The sequence below is a fragment of the Vipera berus genome, assembly GCF_964194415.1.
Source record: "Vipera berus genome assembly, chromosome: 1".
In the NCBI taxonomy this organism is placed as follows: Eukaryota; Metazoa; Chordata; class Lepidosauria; order Squamata; family Viperidae; genus Vipera; species Vipera berus.
In genome coordinates, this window is record NC_138202.1 from 288110876 (window position 1) to 288127789 (window position 16914).

The window sequence follows — 16914 nt, forward strand, 5'->3', positions numbered from 1 at the left end:
GAGCCAGGGGTTGGACTAGAAGACCTCCAAGGTCCCTTCTGATTGATTAATTCTGGGTTGATCAATGATTCATTGGATTGTTTTCTTGACTCTTCACGGTATTTCCAGGAGTCTTCTCCAACACCTAACTTCCAAGGCGTCAATACTCTTCCCATTTTCCTTCTTCGAAGACCTAGACTAGACCATTGCGAATTTGGTTAAATCTTCTCCCAGAACCGGTCAAACATTACGCAAAATTGCTTTCCGAAGTTTCATCCAACGCTGTTCCTTTAAGTGTGGGAGGCGCGGGTCTTGGTGGGATGATGTCATTGGTCGCGCTTTGTGAACCAGGAAAAGGAAGAATGCCGGGGCACCATTTTAAAACGTAAGATCGGTAGCATGATAAGTGCGAGGTGAAAACAGCCGCTGCAGTTTTGGCCGGAAGGCGAAGTGTGCGCGCCACAGATGCGGAGGTGAGTTAACTTGAGGGCATCCGCAGTAGAGCAGCTGCAGAGAGTTAAAAGCAAACAGATACAGCTGAAGCGTAGCCAGTGACTTATCTGCTTTGGATGAGCGGATGGGAAGGCGAATCAAGTCAAGGGAAATTTTAGAAAATATCGTGGACCGCGCGCCATCCAGTGGAAATTAAAATCGGCTGGTCTCGTGAGTTGGATGGAGTCCGGGGTCTGCGTGAAATTAGCTGGAATTTAAAAATCATTTCTGCTAGGGCCAGCAGGATGAGACAAAGCAAATTTTTTTCAGAATTAGTCTGTTCGTTTAATTTATGAGGAACCAGCCCAGTTTGGGTCTTTGAGACGTGTTTTTTATGTGGATTTTTGCTTGGCTGTGATTAGGCACTGGGGCACCCATCTCTTCAAAAAACGTATTGGCAGCAGAGGGTAGTGGTTGTAATTTTTCCCCGTTATTTGTTAAGGAAGATATAGAATTATTATTGCAATAGCAGAAATGCAGTGGCTGCAAGAGTGTGAAATTACTTAGTATTATTTTATCCATTTACCATGGACGCGGCTAGTGCACAACAATCCTATAGTTTAGTCGGATATTATCCAGTCTCTTGATACTATATGGTTATTTTTTTAAAAAAAATGAATGAAGGGGCTTGGCTGGAAAATTCACTAAAGTACCTATCTTGTTTATTAAAAATCAGATTAGCCTTTTAAGAGAGCCAGAAGAGTTTACTGGGCGTCTCCCTTGGGGCTAAAATGATGCAGCACCACATACTGTAGTTCCTCACGAGTTATTTTGATAGTGTATTGTGGTAAAGAAGAAGTCTTGCATTGATGCAAAATAGCCTGTAGAGCTGAGTGTGGAGAAGTCAGCGAATATTAACCATGCCTAAAATCTAGTGTTTTTTTTAAATTAAGACTCTTGATTATAATAATAAATGGAACAAAAACTAAACTTAAAGAAAATAGAGAGGGAACAAATTAGGAAGTTCCTGAAAAATCAACAGGGAGGGAGCCAGCCTCACGTGGGGGAGGGGTGCGAGGAGAATGGGTGACATGTCAGAAAGGGGGGGCTCCTCCTAGTGTTGCCTCCAAACTCAGGCACCCTGAGTTTGGCATGGAACTGATAAGAACTTGACCCCTGAATTTGAGAGTGGCATTTATCTTTGCAAAGGGACTTTGTTCATCCAAAAATACAAATCAAGTATAACAGCCAAAGCAAAAAGCATTAAGGGGGGGGGGGAATCAAGTCTTCTGCGAAAACAAACAATACATTCCTTTGATATATGCTACAATCAGAAAGCAAGTGATCAAACACTTAAGACACTGATTACATGTGAGACTTGAATAATACAAAATATTGATTCTAGATAACATTCCACAAGTGGCAAATTTATGGTTTACTTTACTTTTTCCCAGCTGGTTTGTACCTTTCTTAAGACTTACAAGTATATTCAAGGAATTTCAGTATACACTTTGCAGTTCTGAAGCTGCTGAAAGAGCAAGTTCTTGTATGCCAAAAGAAATGACCTAGAGAAAAGAGGAAAATGTGCTTTTTAAAAGTTAAAAAAAGAGTCCTAGGCTGCCATGTTAAAAAAGCTAATGCCATCTTTTAAAATGCTAATAGAAGCCTAAGATTTGAGGCAGCACTGCATCCTGTCAAGTGTGGCTCCCTGGCAGACAGGATCCTGTATCATATATTTTCTGCTGGATCTGATGGGATGGGCAGAAGTGGGAGAGATGGTCCCTCAAATAACCCAGTCCTATGCCATGAGGGGCTTTAATGATAAAAATCAACACCTCGAATTGGATCCAGAAGCCAAGTGTGACATGCAAAGAGTAAAGCGCAAAGAGCAGATATGTAATATTTGCCATTCTAGGAACACATATAACTGCTCCCATTTCATGTATGACATGGCAATTAGAGAAGATAATGGGTGTGTGGAGGAAAACCACACTGATTCTTTTAAGAAAACTGTGTTCAGAGTTGTACTAGTGGCAGTGGCGACTTTTTTCTTTGAGTTCTTTGCTGAGCTTTTGCTGGGTATTTTAAAAATATCTCTCCTTGGAACTATTTCAGACAGATGCTTTAGAATTCCATTTGTCAAGAGACAGCAGCCCACACTGATTGAAAGGCTAGGATTTTTAGGTGACTTGTCAACTCTGTAGCTTAATATTGGAATGTTAAGCCTCCTGGAGTAGTTTACATTTGTTCTCCTTTATACTTTATACTCAAAGGTAACAGTTTTTTCTATCATATTCTCTTTCCAAACATTTCCTTTGTATCCCCTTTAATGGTTCTTTCAACATACTTACGTATACAGTTATGTTCACTTAAAACTTAGCTCTCTACAACTTTACCTTTCAGATATTGTTTGCAATTGGATCGTACGGAGCCTAAAAACTTCTAAGGCTGAGAAGACAGAAAATGATGTCTTTGGACAATTTTCACAGGACAATCCGGAGCCCAGTGATTATCTCTTCTTCCTTGTTGATCCCATTCAATCTTAAGACAGGGGATTTCTGAAGTGAGAGGTTGGGGAAAGACGAGAAGAAAAAGTGTGGCTAAGCTGCAAGAGAGTTTCCATGCAGAGCAGAAAAATAGACTTTGAATCCTGCCTGCTCAAATATGTTTCCCCACTGTTCGGTTTAGAACAGTTTTAGGTCTCAAACCTTAATCCAGCTTCTACACTGATGACTTGTTTTATGCGGCTTATTGTAAAACTGATTTGATTATACTGATTGCCTTGAAATCAGATATTTACAATGAAGGTCCATGTCAATGCTGTCTTGCATACGTGTTGCTGCACACAGCTGCCTAATTTTGCTTGCATGTCTAACTCCTTATTGTCAGCAGTTGAGTGAAGATGAGTGGCTCACGTCAGAGAATTGTCCATCTTGCATATTCACATCTTGATTAAGAGATTCTGAATCTTGGGAATTATCCTTAGGAAGAGATTGTCCGAACTAACTAAATTGATAGAGCATGATTTTACTAATTATTAGGTTTTTTTAAAAAAATAGAACATTGTGAAAAAATGATTTTTCCCTTTAAGTAGCAAGATTAGAAATTACATATCCTCTCTTTTTAAAATAGGTTGTTCCATATGCTGGGACCTTAATTGATGATCTTTCACCTGGAGATCTTGTAATAATACATGGATTTGTTCCTGAAGATTCAGAGAGGTAAAATTAAAAATAAATTTTCTATTAAAAGCTATTGTGTAAGGATATTACAGGCAAGCACCATATATATTTGTTCATTTATTAAACCTTTTGAGGAATGTTAAACTTTCCTTACAATAATGATTGTCAGTTGATATTAGTGTTCTGTCCCAGCCTACGTGAGTCCTTGTTATACTCACAAGGAGAAACCCCTCTTCCAAGAAACAGGCAGGAACTGCAAGAAAAAAATAACCCCTTTTATTCTCACAGACCTGAGTCAATGTCCAAAGCAAACAAACACACTCCACAGAAACTTGATCCTCAACAGAACGGTTACCTTCGGCAACCAGCACCTCCCACACCTTTCCTTTTATCATTCAGCTAAGGCATGGCTTCCTAATGCCTTCTCCTTTGCCTTTGGAGCCACCCCATTGCATTCCTCTGTCCAACTCGCTTCTCTTGCCTGCACTTTCGTGCATCTTGGATTTGTTCCAACTGTTCTTCATCACTGTCCAACTCAGGCTCCCAGCACAGTTGTGTCTCAGCCTGAGCGTGAGTAGAGGGACCAGGCTCCTTGTCCAACTGTAAGTCTTGGAGCTCCTCAGAGCCTTCCTCTGACTCTAATGTCACTCCAGGCCCCTCCTCCTCATCTGATTCCTCAGTCAGCTGCTGCATCCACTGGCTGGCGAGGAATCAACAATTAGACCACAAATTTGCTGGTGAAAGTGTTTACATTATTTTGTTGAACCAGTCCATAAACTTATATTTGCCTGGATAAAATAATTGATTTTAGTACTGTATTCAAGAGACTATGTTATAACATTAGATAAGAAATATAAACATAAAAAGAAATATGCAACACTTAGAAAATGTTTCTAAGATATATCTAAATATGTAATAATTTTTCAAAATATTAGCTAGAGCTCGAGTACCGCGTAACAGAGTGAATGCCTGTTACTCGTCCCAGCTTCTGCCAACCTAGCAGTTCGAAAGCACGTAAAAATGCAAGTAGAAAAATAGGGACCACTACGGTGGGAAGGTAACAGCGTTCCGTGTGCCTTTGGCGTCTAGTCATGCCGGCCACATGACCACGGAGACGTCCTCAGACAAGCGCTGGCTCTTCGGCTTTGAAACGGAGATGAGCACCGGCCCCTAGAGTCGGAAACGACTAGCACGCATGTGCGGGGGAACCTTTACCTTTACTATGAAATTGCTCTGTAGAATGGACATAGCCATGAATGTGGTATTTTAGGGATGTCCATGGTCTAGAATGGGGGTGTCAAACTGCCGGCCCGCGGGCTGGACGTGTCATCAGGAAACTGCGCCCACCCCATTGCTCCGATATGTTGCACGACGTCACGAGTTTGATATGTCTGGTCTAGAAGAAAACTCTGTCCACTTGTTGGATATATTCCATATTAGAAATTAGAAACAATGCTTCTAAATCCTATATACACCTCTTTGAAGATGTCATCATGAGTCTGGTATGGAATGAATGTTCCTGCTGATCCTGCTCAAAATTCTAAGCTTATATAACAGGAGTGGAATAAGGAGATAGCAGCTTTAAGTTTCTCCATTTCCAGAGATTATTTGCTGCTTCAACAAAGATGGCATTGACTCCAGTGTGTTTGACTTTACTAGGTTCCAGGTGGACTTTCAGTGTGGCAACAGTACAAAACCTCGTGCTGATGTAGCCTTTCATTTCAACCCTCGGTTCAAAAGATCCGGTTGCATAGTTTGCAATACCTTGCAGAAAGAAAGATGGGGCACAGAAGAGATCATTTATGAGATGCCTTTTGAAAAAACAAAGCCTTTCGAGATAGTTTTTATGGTTTGCCATGATAAGTTCCAGGTAAATCGCTCAGATTTAATTATTTAATCAGCCAGTTAGCAATACCAGTTCAATAAGTCTTATACAACTGCAACTATATACTGAGCTCCCATTGGTTTCAACAGGTTAAGTTTAAGTTTAGGCTAAGTTACTTTGATTCCACTGGGAGTACTAACTACTTTTATCTAACTTTTATTTTCTTGATTAGATACTTTCTGGATCAATGCTCTTAATATTGCATTTATTTAGCTTATATATCCCACATTTTGGCTTTTTAATAACTTGCAAGATACCTAACAAAACATTCAAATAAATTTAATCCAATGGAATTGAAAACTAATTAGATCACTGCTAGCAACAAAACAGCAAACAGAAAAAATGTGCATCCCACCCCATAACTCTGCAATCAAATCCCAACATAAAACAAATTTGTGTCTGTTGATGGAAGGATAAAATTCTCTTATACTGTTCTTTAAAGTTTGAACTGATGTGGCGGTGGTTGTGGGTAAAAGGGGTGGAGGTCGTGGTATAAAGTTCAGAAAGATTTTTCAGGTGTTTTTTTAAGAGTACAGTATATATAGCATCCATGTAAGAATAATATATTTCACAATGGTGGATGGGAACAAAAGGCATTTTCTTCCCTGCAAGTACCTACTCCTCCTATCTTGCACTACTGGCTGATGTGTTAAATAATGCTGTTCCTAATATGCTAAAGGTGGTCTTAACCACTAGGGATTAGTGCAAAGGCACATTCTTGATTCACTAGGGATGAGCAGGCTGCATGTGGCTACAGCCTTCCAGCTGTGAGCTCAAGAGCCTTTCAAAGATAACAAACATTTTCAGAAAATGGGTGCTTCAAGTCTTGCAAAGGCAAGTGAGATATAAAGGGACCTTCCCTCCAAAGTTGGAATCCCCTCCAGAGTTGGATTGTCTTTTTTTTCTTCCGCTGTCAGAGGTTTTGCTGTATTAGCCTTACAGTCATCAATTGTTCCTGTTATCCTGTCAAGCTAAAAAATAGGTTCGAAAAGTTTGGCCAAACCAACTGCACTATTGTAGAATCACCAACCATACCCATTCTGGACTTCATGTTGGTCAGAAGAAATGTATTGCAACCTTCAAATAAAAGGCTGTTTGTCTCATCTTTAAATCATAGTTTGCAAAACAGTGGCTAAATTACCGTCAAAAATGAAAGGCTGCTTTTCATGAAATGCCTTAAGATGCCTTTGATTAATTTAAAAATAATCTGCTATCTAAACTATTTTTTATCAGTGCTTCCATATAAAATGTTCACATTTTAGCTGGCTGTTTTTTACAGGTGTCAGTTAACAGAAAGCATTTGTTGCTGTATAAACATAAGATTAATCTGGAAAAAATTGACACTCTTGCAATATCTGGAAAAGTGAAAGTTACATTGATTGGATTTGTTTCCAACAAGGTGAGTTATTACAAGAGACAGTCTGTTACTTTGACATTGCTCTAAAATATAAAATATTTATTCTATTTCTTATAACATTCTGTTGGTATACATGGTATAAATTCATGATGTGAATAGAATGGATTGAACTATTCACTTTATAAATAGAATTATTAATTGGAACATGCAACTTGCCCACATATTCAGTATAAGGAGCCGTCTTGATGTGAAAGATCAAATTATAGCAATAGGATGTAAAAAAAAGCCTTTATGAAGAAATTAACAACATTCTGCATTTTTTATTTTTACATTGTAAATGTGGATATTATAAACAAAAAAGATATCAAAAGCAAATATGTAAATATTTTTAAAATATAACATATTTTATATTTTATATACAATTGAACAGAGTACAGGTAGTCCTCGACTTACGACCACAATTGAACTCAAAATTTCTGTTGCTATATGGAGACATTTGTTAAGTGAGCTTTTGCCCCTTTTTACAACTTTTCTTGCCATTGTTGTTGAATGAATCACTGTGGTTGATAAAGTTGGTTGTTAAGTGAATCTGGTTTTCCCATTGACTTTGCATGTCAGAAAGTGGCAAAGGCGATCACATCACACACACACACACACACACCACACACACACACACACACACACAGAGGACTCTGCAGCCGTCATAAATAGGAATCGGTTGCCGAGTGTCTGAATTTTGATCATTTGACCGTGGGGATGCTGCAATGGTCGAACATGTGAAAAGTGGTGATAAGTCACTTTTTTCAGGGCCATTGTAACTTTGAATGGTCACTAAACAAACTGTTGTAAGTCGAGGACTGTAATAAGTTTCACACTGAAGGTTTTTGTTTCCCTCCTAAGCAGCTCAAAATCACAAGTGGGCTAGGCAAACAGCTGTCACTAGCGGATTCCTTTCACTGAATTCCTCAATGTATGCCTGCTATATTCTCTTGGAATTTGTTCCTCTCTAATGAATGCAATCACAAACATTTATTTCCTTCTTGCTAATTATTCTAATTATTATTATTGCTAAGATTTGGTCTTTTATCCAGCTTCCTCATTAATTGAGCTCTGGAAACGTTCCCTGTTGCTTGGGCTTACCTGGTTGTTAGGGATTGTATCCTTTAGACTCTTTTCAAGGAAAGGAAAGCTGCAGTGAAATCATAAAAGCACAGTTGTGGTCTTGTGATTTTCACCGAGCAACCACTTTGCTTAGCGACCGAGTCTCTGGAACCAATTGTGATTGCTGAACAAGGACTACCTGTGTTCAGATATCACAATTCATGTCAGCATTTAATTATATATCTTATGTTGATCAAGATTCTCAAGGATCCATAAACATGGGAAATGTATTTTTAAGTGTACTATTTTGTTCTCTCATTTTACATTTAAGACTCTCTCTTTTTCTATACAGGAAGATGTACCTAATAGCTCACAGCTTGTAAGTATCTTTCTAAATACAAACCGCTAGAACATGTTACAGAATGAAAATGAACATAAAAGGGCAGGAACTTTTTTTAAATCTTGATGTAAACTTTTTCATTACAAAGCTATATGCACGTGGGAGGGACTAGGGCATAGCTGATTTATGATTTGCCATCCCTCTGACAAGACTCAGTGACTGGGTTCAAAATTCTGCTAAACCATGGTTTATTGAATAACTCATTCTACACGCTGTATAAACCAAAAAAGTGCTCATTTAGCAAACAGCAACGGCTGCATTCAAATTGTCCTTCAGGGCAGTTTCGTTTGATAGTTTTCTGCAATTGTCATTTGCAATGGCCACATTAGAGTTCCCTGGAGTTAATACATAGAATTGTGACCTCGAAGATCATCTAGCGATCTGCTTTGTGAAGAGTCTGTTAAAGCAGCTGCGACAGATGTTTCTCCAGTTTCTGTTTGAAGTGCTCCAACTAAAAGAACATTTACTGAGGCAACCTATACTGCCAGTTAGCAGTTCTTCCTATTGGTTTATTCCTCCTAACATCTAACCGGAATCAATTTCCCTGTGGTTTCAACCCAATGATCTAGTATCCTGCTTTACAAGGCAACAGAGGACAAATTTACTCCCTCCTTTATAGAACAGTCTTTTAGATAGACTGCCATCATATTTTCCCTTACTCTTCCTATGCAGTTCCTTTAATTCCTGCAGACAGGACTTGGTTTTCAGTTCCTTCACCATTTTGAGGGCCTCCGTTGAATTTATTCCAAGACTTGTTTGCTAATGTGCTTTATAGCTGTGGTGCCCAGAAATGGACACAATGTTCCAAATGTTGTCTGACTAAAAAGAGTAGGACCATCGTCGACTTGGGCCTTTCCCTTTTTTCTTTCTCTTACCTTTTTCAGGTGCAGGCATTCATATTTCTCTGTCAGATTTTATCCTGTGTGTTTCAATCCACTAATCATGCCTGTCAAGATTGTTTTAATCTTCTCTAAACCACTTTGTTTTTGTTTTTTTTACATCTATATTATTAGATAATCTTCAATTCCCCTCACCTAGGTCATTAATGAAAATGTTGAATAGCACAGGACCCAAGATAGGGCCTTCTGGCCTTCTACTCTATACTACTTTCCAAGCTAATGTGGAATTATTTATGAATATTCTCTTGTGTGGTCATTTGGCCAGTTACAAATCTATCTAACAATTGCACATCTGTTGCATTTTATTATTTCACTAATGAGGATCACAAGAGAGAATTTGTGTAGTGCTTTATTGAAGTCAGGGTATATTATCTCTATTGCTTTCCCAATAATAATAATAATAATATAATAATAATAATAATAATAATAATAATAATAATAATAATAATAATAATAATAATAATAATAATAATAATAATAAAACGTTGGAAGGGACCTTGGAGGTCATCTAGTCCAACCCCCTGCTCAGGCAGGAAACCCTATAGTACCATTTCAGGCAAATGGCTGTCCAGTCTCTTCTTAAAAACCTCCAGTGTTTTTGTTGTTGAAAAAGAGATAAGCATAATTTGTTTATGATAGACCCAGTTAGACTCTTGATAAATTGTTGCTTTCCTATCCAAACATTCACAGATCTGCTGTCCCTTGGGCACAATCCTTGAACCGATTATTGCAGATTGCAAGTTGAGAGGTCTATAGTATCCTGTCCTCTTTCTGAAGGTGGGGACAACACTTGCTCTCCATCAACCTTCTGATATTTGCCAGTCCTTTATCCTAATATTCCCTCTTGAATATTACAGTTCTACAAATGCCTCTGCTAGTTGCTTCAGTACTTTTAAGATGTAAACCAGGGATTTTTTAAAAAATTTCAGGCTCTGGAGCCTGTTAGTGAAGAAAAAAAATTCCAGCACTCTGATCAAGAGACAGAAAATTTCTAGTGATAAAAAAATTGGCTGTTCAAAAATTCAAGTTTTTTTTTTGTCGCTGTTGTTGCCATTAGTTTCTCATGGAACCCCATCAAGTTATTGGAGAATCTAGGGTTCCGTGGAACACAGCTTGAAAAACCCTGAGGTAAACCATTTGATGTGGTTGAATTAATTTAAATTAGGTAAGAGATATTTTTATCTTTCCCAGGTCCGTCCTGAGCTGCAGCTCATTTTCCCCATTTGTTTATTAATTAAATACAAAAAGAATACACAAAATTATAGAAGAAAGAAAAAAGCTTAAAAGAAGAAATAAAAATGTACAATGGATATATTCATAGGCATATACACATATATAAAGTTGTATAATAGACACTTCAATGAATGGAAACCATAATTTGTTAGAATTATCCATAGCTAATCTATATCATTAAATCATTCATTCATAAATTGAGGGTGAAGGCTCAATTTGTGGGTTGGTTTCTGAACATTTCGTTACCAGGCTTGGTAACATCTTCAGGGGATCCTCTAAACACCGCTGAAGATGTTACCTAGCCTGGTAACGAAACGTTCAGAAACCAACCTACAAGCTCGTAGAATGAACCTTTACCCTCATCCTATACCTGAGCTACAGATATTTGCCACTATTGCAAATTCATAAATTGCTTGCATAGTTGGATATAGGTTTATTAGTCTTTCCAACATTGGAACAGTAAAGCTTTTACCTATAGTAAAAGTATAGAAAACCCACTGTCTTAGTCTAGATGTCATCTCCCAAGCCTTCCCCAATCTGGTAAACTCCTTATTGAATCAGCTCCAAATACTGAAACATATATGAATAAGAATTGGTTAAAATATGAGTAAGGAACTAATTTGAGGGAAACATTCTTCAAGCTGAATGGTAGAGTCAGGACATAATTAAGTTTGATTAAATAAAAGACTGTTTAAATTTAGATTATATCTTTCATATGAGTTCTAATATTTGAGGGGCTCCTACAAAGATGAGGGGTCAAACTACTTTCCAAAGCACCAAAAGGCAAGACAAGTAATAATGGTTGGAAATTAACCAAGAAAAGAAGTAACCTTGAACTAAGGAAAAATTTTCTAACAGAGAGAGCAATTAACCAATGGAATAACTTCATTCAGAAGTTGTGGGTACTCCATCACTGAAGACTTTCAAAAAGAGACTGGACAACCATTTGTCTGAAATGATATAGGGTCTCCTGCTCAAGCAGGCGGTTGGACTAGAAGACCTCTGAGGTCCTTTAAATTCTATTATTCTGTGTTCTATATAAATTTGGCAGGTAAGCCAAGATGGTGAGGTGACAGAATATACCAGGGGTCAGCAACCTGAAACAGTGAAAGAGCCACTCGGAACCAGTTCCCTCACAAAAGGAAAAACTGGGAGCCGCAAAAAATGTGTGCGCATGCACGTACATGCGCGCATGCGCAGAACAGAGTTTGACTGAAGAGTGGAGCCAAGGCGAGATATGCACCTACCCTGCATATTTGAATTGATTGGTTGAACTTTTTTAGTCTCACTTTTTTTTTGGAGTGCACATAGCAGAGGACTGGGAGCCGCAGGAGACGGCTGAAAGAGCCACATGTGGCTCCGGAGCCGCGGGTTGCAGACCTGTGGAATATACCATAAAGTGTTCCTACAATTTATGTTACTTGTTTACTTTCACTTAATTCATTGTAGGAGATTGTTGTTGTCAGTTGCGAAGTCGTGTTTGACCCATCGTGACCCCATGGACAACGTTCCTCCAGGCCTTCCTGTCTTCTACCATCTTCTGGAGTCCGTTTAGGCTCACGCCTACTGCTTCAGTGACTCCATCCAGCCACCTCATTCTCTATTGTCCCCTTCTTCTCTTGCCCTAAACCTTTCCCAGCATTAGCCTCTTCTACAGTTCCTTCCTTCTCATTAGGTGGCCAAAGTATTTGAGTTTCAACTTCAGGATCTGGCCTTCTAAAGAGCAGTCAGGGTTGATCTCCTCTAGGACTGACCGGTTTGATCGCCTTGCAGTCCAAGGGACTCGCAGGAGTCTTCTCCAACACCATAGTTCAAAGGCTTCAATTCTTTGGCGCTCAGCCTTTCTTATGGTCCAACTTTTTAAAACCATGCATTGCAACTGGGAAGACTATAGCCTTGACTATATGCACTTTTGTTGGCAGGGTGATGTCTCTGCTTTTTAGTGTGCTGTCTAGGTTTGCCATGGCTTTCCTCCCCAGGAGCAAGCGTCTTTTAATTTCTTAGCTGCAGTCCCTGTCTGCGGTGATCTTGGAGCCCAGGAAAATAAAATCTGTCACTACCTCCATTTCTTCCCCATCTATTTGCCAGGAATTGAGAGGGCCAGATTCCATGATCTTGGTTTTCTTAATGTTTAGTTTCAGCCCAACCTTTGCACTCTCCTTCACTCGCAACAAGAGGCTCTTTAGTTCTTCTTCACTTTCTGCCATTAGAGTGGTATCATCTGCATATGTTAGGTTGTTGATATTTCTCCTGGCAACCTTAATTCCAACTTTTGATTCATCTAGCCCTGCCTTTCTCATGATGTGCTCTGCATATAAGTTAAAACAGGCAGGGTGACAGTATACAGCCTTGCTGAACTCCTTTCCCAATTGTGAACCAGTTAGTGGCTCTGTGTCCAGTTCTCACTGTTGCTTCTTGACCCGCATATAGGTTTCTCACGAGACAAATAAGGTGGTCTGGTACTCCCATCTCTTTAAGAACTTGCCAGAGTTTGTTGTGATCCACACAATCAAATGCTTTAGCATAGTCAATGAAGCAGAAGTAGATGTTTTTCTGGAACTCCCTAGCTTTCTCCATGATCCAGCGTATGTTAGCAATTTGATCTCTAGTTGTTCTGCCTCTTCGAAATCCTGCCTGTACTTCTGGTAGTTCTCGATCTACATACTGCTGGAGTCTAGCTTGTAGGATTTTAAGCATAACTTTAGTAGAATGTGAAATGAGTGCAATGGTGCGATAGTTTGAACATTCTTTGGCACTGCCTTTCTTTGGAATTTGAATGTAAACTGATCTTTTCCAATCCTGTGGCCACTGTTGTTTTCCAAATTTGCTGGCAAATTGAGTGTAACACTTTTACTGCATCGTCTTTTAAGATGTAGGAGATTAGGCTACTGTTAAATTTTGTTTAAACCCAAATATTTTTTCTGAGCCATTTTGCCTCAGGTGGGGAATGGCTTCAACAACAGTCTTTCTGGAAAGAGATAAATGGAAGAAGGGCAGACAAAAAACTAAAAAGTGACATCTCTTGAAAGCTGTGAATTGAGGAGGAACATTGACCCCTCCCCCCTTATCTTTAATAGTTTCATCTGTCACATAAAAAATTTATACTACTGAGACATTGGGAGTTGATGGTTGTTCTGGAGCATCTGTTTTAAATCTAAGGGACTAAGAGAGAAAGTATGTTACAGCCAAGTAGAAAATAGGCTTGTTCAGATCATTTCTGAAAGTGAAGTGCCATAAATGTGTAAATGAGTAATAATTGTGAATAATCACTTGTTTTTAATTTTTTCCCTTAATTATTATTGCCTTGTATTTGTTTTAATTATTATATGCCTCGAGTGATATATAAGTGGTAGAAAACTCAGGTACATGATATATATATAAAATGCAGCTTATTAATTTTTGGCATAGGTAACTCTGGGCTTGATTATATTTTCAGGTAATTCCTTATTCAGCAAAACTTAATTATTCTGTTGAGCCTGGACGAACAGTTGTTGTTAAAGGAGAAGTTAAAGAAAAAGCAAATGGGTTAGTGCATTAGAATACTGCATTATTTGTAACACTGAATATTTTACATGCTGCTATTATTTCAATGGAGGCGTTTGTAATTCATTCCTAAACTTCTAGAGAAAAACCTTACTGCGTTCATAAGAAACCCTACTATTTCCTACACGTATGTCTTTAACCTAAAATGTACAGTATGTCTGTAACCCAAAACTATGCAGTTTAGTATCACCCCAGATTTGTGATTTTAGAGAATGTCCACAAATATCTACTTATCTGGAGAAGTTTTACACTAATTTAATTTATACAGAGATGAAAGAATTAGAGATGCTGAAATGAAAGAGCAACAGTCCTGGTGCTGGCCATTGGCCTTTTCAGCAGTCATTTTGCCAAATTATAAATTCCCCCCCTATCAGTCAAGCTCTTGTTCTCCATACTGGTTGTATTTGGCTGACCCCAATATTTAACATGTTGGTTATCCTTAACTTTGGATATGTAAAGCCTTTAATAAATTTGCTTCTTCCCCTCCCACCACCAATTGATTCAATAATACTCCTAGTCTCTCTTGGGAAGGATTTTCTGGTCTAGTGTACAGTAGGTATGTGGGCCTGACAGATACTAGCCTTCTGTGATCTGTTCAACATGGTCTGCATAATTCCCACCTGCCAGCTGCTGTAAGCAGACATTTATTCACTGTAATGTCTTACACTGTAATGTCTTAGAGCATAGTTCTAAGTCATAATTCCACCAGCTTACATGGAAACTAACAGAGTATTATCTGGCAGGCTGAGGTCTCTGGAAGTGTCTATTGCCTACTGTTACTCTATACTCTGAATCAGAGGCAGGAAGATTACTATAAACTAGTTGAATTGTGGACTGAAATTGGTGGCTGCGATTTTGTCATAACAAGGCTCTGGAGCTATGTGTCTCCAACATTGAGGCAATCTATTCAACAAGATTAGGACTGAAGCTTAAAACTTGAAACTAGGTTAAATATCCATGTTACCAGCAATGTGGTGGTGAAGATTGACCTGGAATGTAATGTTGGTAGGAAAGAGATTTAAATACAATTCCATCCTGGGTGAAGGCAAGAACGAACTGGAAGGTCTAACAGGAGCCGCAGAGCTGAACATGATAGAGGGCACTAAGTTGGAGGAAGAATGACCTAAGGCTACATAACTGATGTCACCATTTTTATTTTCAGCTTTGCAATTAACCTTAAGTCCAGTGAGTCAAGTGATATTGCTCTTCATCTGAATCCCCGAATAAAAGATAATGTTTTTGTGAGAAATTCTTACCTGTTCAATAGCTGGGGAGAAGAAGAAAGATCTATTGCTCATTTTCCTTTCAGCCCAGGAATGTACTTTGAGGTAGGAACTAAACAAGATTACTGATCTGTATTTTGCCTGTTAATGCCTATCTATTGTACACTACCCTAAGTCACAATGCCAGAGCTGAGTGGCCATATAAATAAATAGCATTAATAATTCACATTTATGAATTATTTGTGATAAAAGGTAAAGGGGGAGGAAGTTACCATGAAATGTATGGAAAACTACATTTGGACTTCCTGAAAGATATGGAAAACAATACATGTGGATTTCACCTTCCAGAATTCCTGAGCCAACATGGAAATAGATTCATAACCTTCTACCATATACTGTATAACTCTTTGATGTATAGAAATTGGTAACTATCCCAAAACAAGATGACATTCAGACATTTGCATTACATTTTCTTCCTTTTCAAGATTTGAAGGTTTGGCAACCTACTGGATGCAACAGAAAGAACTATAACTATTTGTAGCTTCAGTGTTGCAACCCAGTGTTGTAGGCAAACAAGTTTTATGGATACATTTAGACATTATAAAAATGTTGAAGGGATATAGTGAAGTAGACTGCTTGATAAAGGATTTCTGAAAGATCAGTCTTAATTTATTGGCATTGCATTGTATAGTCTTTGGGAGTTGATTCTATTGCTGTTGATGTTATCCTTCTGAATTTCAGCTGATAATTTTCTGCAAAGATCATCAATATAATGTTGCTGTCAATGGCATCCATATCCTAGAGTACAAACATCGATTTAAGCAGCTTGACAAGATCTGTATATTGGAAGTCTTCGGGGATGTTCAACTCCTAGATGCAAGATGTTGGTAGTTGTGCAGTTCCTGTGTTTTGTTAATTGCTTGGAGAGAACACAGGAAGAAGATTGCAGATATTTCTCTGTGTGACCACTTAAATTAACTAAAGTACTGTATCTAATAACTAACCATAAAATGGTCTAACAATTTATAGTTTACTAACTACAGAGATTGTGCCTATGTAAGTGACATATTTGAAGAATACTGTGCTTTTACAACATTTTAGTGTTCATAGAGAAAGGCTTGATTCTCAAGGCACACACCCATTAGATTTTTATAAAGCTTATGAAATTTATGATTAATACTGTTATCCTTGAAGTATATTCTGATGTTACAGCTGAAAAATAGTTACAAGCACCAGTATTAAATTGCAAACCAGTACATATATAACTGGGGAAAAAACTTCATTGAACTTAGCAAGGATTACCTCATCAGTGTTCAGTAAAATTAGTAGGCTTTCATGCATTTCTGGGTAATATATAACATGTTTCCATTATGACTGTTTACCTAGGCAGCTGTTTTTGTATCTCAATCTACTGCCTAGCATTTTTTAAAAATCTATGTTATCAAAAATATCTGTAAAAAGTTCCAATTTGTTCAGAATCAATTATAATTTTTCTGCTGATCTTTATGGAGAATGTATGGCTTTCCAATCTATAATTAAAATTCTGAAAGTGCAAAGCAATGTGGAATCTATTAAACTCTACTTGTCTCCTTAAAATGTTTTGGTATGAAGAAGAACTGATGGCCGAGATGAAATCAGTTCTTCAACTAGGACGGGTAGGAGTTTCTAGATGGGGAAATA

At 38.2% G+C, this 16914-nt stretch overlaps 1 protein-coding gene across 4 annotated transcripts; it reads left to right on the plus strand.

Moving 5' to 3' along the window:
* Positions 1 to 335: 335 nt before the first annotated feature.
* LGALS8 (galectin 8) lies at positions 336 to 16846 on the plus strand. 4 transcript variants are annotated; one of them, XM_081328510.1, is made up of 9 exons: positions 336 to 452; positions 2815 to 2916; positions 3544 to 3632; positions 5253 to 5463; positions 6758 to 6877; positions 8289 to 8315; positions 13905 to 13993; positions 15174 to 15339; positions 15976 to 16846. In XM_081328510.1, the coding sequence occupies exons 2-9, from the start codon at positions 2875 to 2877 to the stop codon at positions 16123 to 16125; spliced, it is 894 nt and encodes a 297-aa protein (XP_081184636.1). In that variant the 5' UTR covers positions 336 to 452; positions 2815 to 2874; the 3' UTR covers positions 16126 to 16846. The 4 variants fall into 4 exon arrangements, with proteins under 4 accessions (XP_081184636.1, XP_081184639.1, XP_081184638.1 ...); XM_081328512.1 differs by lacking the exon at positions 336 to 452 and adding an exon at positions 549 to 642; XM_081328511.1 differs by lacking the exon at positions 336 to 452 and adding an exon at positions 2666 to 2684.
* The last annotated feature ends 68 nt before the right edge of the window (positions 16847 to 16914 follow it).

What these genes read in the sequence shown, in the direction of transcription:
- LGALS8 (XM_081328510.1), top strand. Translation starts at nt 2,875, where the DNA reads ATGATGTCTTTGGACAATTTTCACAGGACAATCCGGAGCCCA. An exon ending in TTTGCCATGATAAGTTCCAG is followed by an intron (nt 5,464 to 6,757) that starts GTAAATCGCTCA and finishes TGTTTTTTACAG; the next exon opens with GTGTCAGTTAACAGAAAGCA. An exon ending in GCCCAGGAATGTACTTTGAG is followed by an intron (nt 15,340 to 15,975) that starts GTAGGAACTAAA and finishes TCTGAATTTCAG; the next exon opens with CTGATAATTTTCTGCAAAGA.